The 1,441-nt window shown below is 45.8% G+C and overlaps 1 protein-coding gene across 2 annotated transcripts in view; it reads left to right on the forward strand.

Moving 5' to 3' along the window:
* The window catches only part of LNX1 (ligand of numb-protein X 1), a 146,409-nt gene that overhangs the window by 103,300 nt on the left and 41,668 nt on the right, over window positions 1–1,441 (forward strand). For both annotated transcript variants that reach the window (XM_007456078.1, XM_007456079.1), the window contains one exon: window positions 798–1,000. In XM_007456078.1, the coding sequence (XP_007456140.1) occupies window positions 798–1,000 (203 nt within the window). The remainder of the gene's footprint in view (window positions 1–797; window positions 1,001–1,441) is intronic.

The following is a 1,441-nucleotide window of genomic DNA, read 5'->3' on the forward strand; positions in this document are numbered from 1 at the left end:
AAAAGGTAAAGTTTGGGAACACCAGCCTGGCTCTCTGAATCTCCTTTTGGCTCTGAATCCAGCCGTACAAGCGGATCGGGGACGAACCTCTTGACGCCACCAGCTAGGCCTGGGCCTCTTTCCTGGATCATGAATTAGGCCATTTGACTTCCCTTTACTGACAACAGGGTAGAGAGGACTGATTCACTAAGCCTGAAAAGCAGGTCCTCCCAGGAGGAGATCTTCAAGATGATCAAAAAGAGCCGAACAGGCTTGTTCTGTTTTGCCCCTTGATTAGTAAGTGATCAAACTGCAGCCCATTCCATAATGACTGTTCGCTCATTTCTCTTCATTCAGTAAACATCGGCTGAAGTCTCCTGTGTACAGAGATCTGTGCACAGAACTACAAAACAGCCTGAAATTATGTCCTCAAGGATCTTAGAGTCCAATGTGGGTATAAGAAATGGGCATGAATAATAATAATAATAATAGAAGGCTCGGTGCCATGAGAAATACAGCTTTATGGGAAGTGGGAAGTTTAGAGAGAGCAGGGGGAAAGGGATCAGGGTAGAGTTTAATTGGAAGGGATCCTTTCATGCAGGCCTTGAAGGAAAACTGGGGTTTAGGCCTAGAATGGAAAACATTCCAGGCAGAGAAACTTATGCTGGCACAGAGGCAGGAAGATGGAAAACATGTACAAGGAACAATGAATAGTTTAGTTTGGCTGGAACCAAAGTTTGGCAAGAAAAGGAGTGGTGGGAAATGTCCATTGCGGGGGGGGGGGTGTCTTAAATAAATACTGTCTCTGTCCATTTTAGTCTTTCCAAGGTTGTATCACCTGATTCCATATGGTGAAATTACCAGAGTCAAGATCAATCGAGCGGATCCCAATGAAAGCCTCTCCATTAGGCTTGTGGGAGGCAATGAAACCCCGCTGGTCCATATCATTATCCAGCACATTTATCGTGATGGGGTGATTGCCAGAGACGGCCGGCTACTGCCAGGAGACATCATCCTAAAGGTAGAGACCACGGCTGTGGAGCCATGAAGAGGGTCTTAGCAAAAGTCACTTCAGAGCAAATCATTGGGTGGGTGGGTGGATGGACGGACGGACGGACGGACGCATGCACGCACGCATGGGTAAAGCACTAACATAAATGTAGAGCCGTCACTTTCCATAGTTCTTATGTTGATATGGCTCTTCATACAAGATTTGTAATCTGAGATAGGTCCCTAGCCCTTCTGTCTTTCTTGTTTTGTTTCTTTTTGGCCCTGCCACACAGCATGTGGGATCTTAGTTCCCGGACCAGGTGCCCTCGGCAGGGGAAGTGCGGAGTCTAACCACCGGACCACCAGGGAATTCCCTTTCTTGTTCTTTTGATCTCTCTTTCCTCTCTCCGTATAAATACTGTCTCTGTATCATGTATCTTTTTTTTTTTTTTTTTTTTTTTTTTTTTTTTGC

This window comes from Lipotes vexillifer, unplaced genomic scaffold (assembly GCF_000442215.2).
Source record: "Lipotes vexillifer unplaced genomic scaffold, Lipotes_vexillifer_v1.1 scaffold42, whole genome shotgun sequence".
NCBI classification, from domain to species: Eukaryota; Metazoa; Chordata; class Mammalia; order Artiodactyla; family Lipotidae; genus Lipotes; species Lipotes vexillifer.